This window comes from Penaeus chinensis, chromosome 3 (genome assembly GCF_019202785.1).
Source record: "Penaeus chinensis breed Huanghai No. 1 chromosome 3, ASM1920278v2, whole genome shotgun sequence".
Taxonomy (NCBI): Eukaryota; Metazoa; Arthropoda; class Malacostraca; order Decapoda; family Penaeidae; genus Penaeus; species Penaeus chinensis.
The window spans coordinates 19,781,230-19,784,862 of record NC_061821.1 but is presented as its reverse complement, the minus strand read 5'-3'; the positions used below and the strand labels follow the sequence as shown (position 1 = coordinate 19,784,862).

General features: G+C 34.0%; 1 protein-coding gene across 1 annotated transcript in view; it reads left to right on the top strand.

The window, feature by feature from the left end:
- Positions 1-211: 211 nt before the first annotated feature.
- Positions 212-3,633, top strand: part of LOC125040725 (DNA-directed RNA polymerase II subunit RPB1-like) — a 5,938-nt gene continuing 2,516 nt past the window's right edge. The window contains exons 1-3 of the mRNA XM_047635426.1: positions 212-218; positions 609-690; positions 943-1,117. Of these exons, the coding sequence (XP_047491382.1) occupies positions 212-218; positions 609-690; positions 943-1,117 (264 nt within the window). The remainder of the gene's footprint in view (positions 219-608; positions 691-942; positions 1,118-3,633) is intronic.

Genomic DNA, 3,633 nt, shown 5'->3' with positions numbered 1-3,633 from the left:
CAATCTGATTAAATGGAACAGAATACAGTAAGCAGAGAGAGTAATTAGTGGGACAAAAAAAAAAAAAAGGGAAGAAGCTGATGAGGAAGAGGAAGAGGGGAATGGCAAGGAGGACGAAGAATGATGGAAAGACAAGTTGAGGAAATATGGTAGATAGGGAACAATTTTGGTTATGTGATTTGTTATGTTTTTTGCCTTTCCTTTGTACGAAATGGACCGTACTGTTCGTCCCTACTACACCAAGTCATAAATATAGCAATATACATAGATCATAATCCCGTTGATAGCATAAACGCAACCCATCCTAAATCACGAAAACCAATATACGGTCAAATAGATTATCCTATCAAAAAAATAAAAATAAATAGATAAATAAATGAATAAATTTATAAGAAATATGTATATATCTATGTGTGTGTGTGTGTGTGTGTGTGTGTGTGTGTGTGTGTGTGTGTGTGTGTGTGTGTGTGTGTGTGTGTATGTGTGTGTATGTGTGTGTATGTGTGTGCGTGGGTATGCGTGTGTGTATAAACAAACAAACAACAACAACAAAAGAACAAAAAAGGGTATTTATCCTTAAGAACCGAAACCCTCTTAACTCCTCGCAGAACGAACCCGCTTCGAAGCAAAGCCCGAAGCGGTGAGGAGGCTCTTCGGGTCGCGGCGTCCACCTCCAGTCGTCATAAAAAGGTGCGACAAGGAAAAAGCATAACATTCATTACTCGTGGAAAAAGGGTAAAAAAAAAAAATAACTTTATCGTTACAGCATGAGAGGCTTGATGTAAGGGAAACACGCAGGTAAGTTGGTGCGTTGTTGGTGTGAATGCTGTTTACTACTTCTATATAATACTACTAGTGTGTAATATTGTATATAATACGATTGTTGCATATACTACAGTACTACTAATGGTCTCTAGTACTATACACGGACTTTTATTACAGCATAATGCTTTTCCTACTATTATTTCTGTTATACAATGGTGCTACTTTTATCTCTGTTACTGCGATTACTTGCTACGATGCCAAGAGTTATATCATAGGTACTACTACAACTATTATTTATGTTACTAAGGCTATTCCTGTCACTACTGCCACCACCACTACTACTATACTACTAGTACTATACTTCTACTACTAGACCATCTGTTGAGGAATTTGGAATAGAATCTAGGTAACCCAACGTTGATAAATGTGTCGCAAGTGGCTTAATACTGTTACTAATACTGCTGCTGCTGTTACGGCTACTACTACTACTACTACTAAAACTACTACTACTACTAAAACTATGCTAAAAATACTACAACTACTTTTAAAACTACTGCTGCTGCTGCTATTGCTGCTACTACAACTAAAACTACTACTACTACTACTACTATTGCTGCTGCTGTCATTACTACTACAAATACATTGCTGTAAAACCTACTTCTACTGCTACTCCTTCCAATACCAATACTACCACAACCACAACCAGCACCACTTGCTAAAGACGACCCGACACGACCTTATAGCCTGACGCTGATAGATAGGAAGGGGAGGCAGGTATGGAAGGAGAACGACCTTTGACGACCTCTCTCGCGAGACATAAATGGAAATGGACCGTGGTGACAGAATAGCCATTGTGTTTTGATGGGCGCCTCCTGATACATTGTCTGCTGGAGCGATTATTAACTAGGAAACCCTCCTTTTTTGGATAAACATGCGAGATATTAGTTTTTCTTTTTTTTTTAATTTGTCTTTGTCTTCCATGTCAGTTATTCTTTTGTTCTTCTTTTGGACTGATATTTTAGTCAGCTATATATATATATATATATATATATATATATATATATATATATATATATATATATATATATATATTTTTTTTTTTTTTTTTTTTTAGTTTTCAGATTCGTAACTGTGAAATCCCTGTTTGTATATATATATATATATATATATATATATATATATATATATATATATATATATATATGTGTGTGTGTGTGTGTGTGTGTGTGTGTTTTAGTAATTTACCAAAATTCTTTTCCTTCATCGATTCTTATTAAAGTATTTTGGCTATTATTTGACTTATATGTTATTTGACTATCATTTTATTGTAATACTATTCCATTTATATGTTATTTGACTATTATTTTATAGTAATATTATTTGACCATTAAATTATTATTTATATATATATTTGATTATTATTTAGATATTATTTGATTGCTATTTGACCATTATAAGACTATAATTTGATTATTTGATTATTATTTGAGTATTATCCTTATTACATTCTTTTTATTTTCCAGGAAAGATTAGCAATTGCGAAACTCCTTTGTTTGTGTTCTAATTATTCCCGTGTTTCTGTGTTTCTTTCTTTCAATTCTCTTTTGTTTCTCTGTGGATCTTTTTCTTTACTTCTTTCTGTTTTATGTTTTCCAGTTTTCGCTCAAAAGAATAGTTATTGTGAAATATCTTTTGTCTAAATGTTCCAGTAATTACGATTTTTTTTTGTAATATTGTTTTTCTTCTTATCTATCTGTTGTGCGTTTTTAGAATTTTTCGAGAGAGATTTGTAAAAAACAATATTATAAATATCTACATTTTCATTTTTCGTCTTTGTATTTCAGTCACCAGTATTGTGAGAATGTTAAGTAACTGTCAATGTAAAGGTGTATAAATTGTCACCATGGTCTTCATCTGAATAATTTATTTTTCTGTTTCTCTTTCTCACTCTTGTTTTATTTCACCATTTCTTTTTCTCTTCCGGTTCCATTCCCTTTCGCTTTCTCTCTCTCTCTCTATCTTTCTTTAATTTTTTCTTCCCAATCTCTCTCTCTTTAATTATCTCTCTCTCTCTCTCTCTCTCTCTCTCTCTCTCTCTCTCTCTCTCTCTCTCTCCCTCTCTCTCTCTCCCTCTCTCTCTCATTCTCATTCTTTCCAATCTCTCTCTCTCTCTCTCTCTCTCTCTCTCTCTCTCTCTCTCTCTCTCTCTCTCTCTCTCTCTCTCTCTCTCTCTCTCTCTCTCTCTCTCTCTCTCTCTCTCTCTTTCTCTATCTTTCTCTCTCTCTCTCTCCCCCCTTCCCCTCTCTCCCTCTCCCTCCTTCCCTCTCCCTCTCCTTCTCTCTCTCCATTTCTCTCTTTCTCCCTCTTTCTCTCTTTCTTAATTTCTTTTTTATTTACTCAGCCTCCCCGTTTCCCAACGAGGAGCATGATCAAAGCTCTGTTACTTTTTAATCCACGGAAAGAGCGACTGGCTCATTTTGAATTCAGCGAGACCATGTTAAAAAGAGCTATATCAGGCTAATGGATTAAAAGAAGGCACTGGAAAAGAGAAGGAGAGATGAATATTTATATTGTATTATTATTTGGTGAGTTGGCGTCGGTGTTTATTTTAGATTGTTAGCATGTAGGATGATGAAGAAATGAGTGTGCTTTTAGTCGTAGAAATGATAATATTGAAGGTTATGTTGACGTGTTTATGAATGTTATGATGATACGTACAATGCATGCAGATAAATATAAATACGTTTCTAGTATAAGTTACATAAAATTAAATATGATATGACTACAAATGTAAGTAGTATTAATCCTTATGATAATGATAATCATGAAGATATTATCCCAAAAATGGTAATGATGATAATTACAACA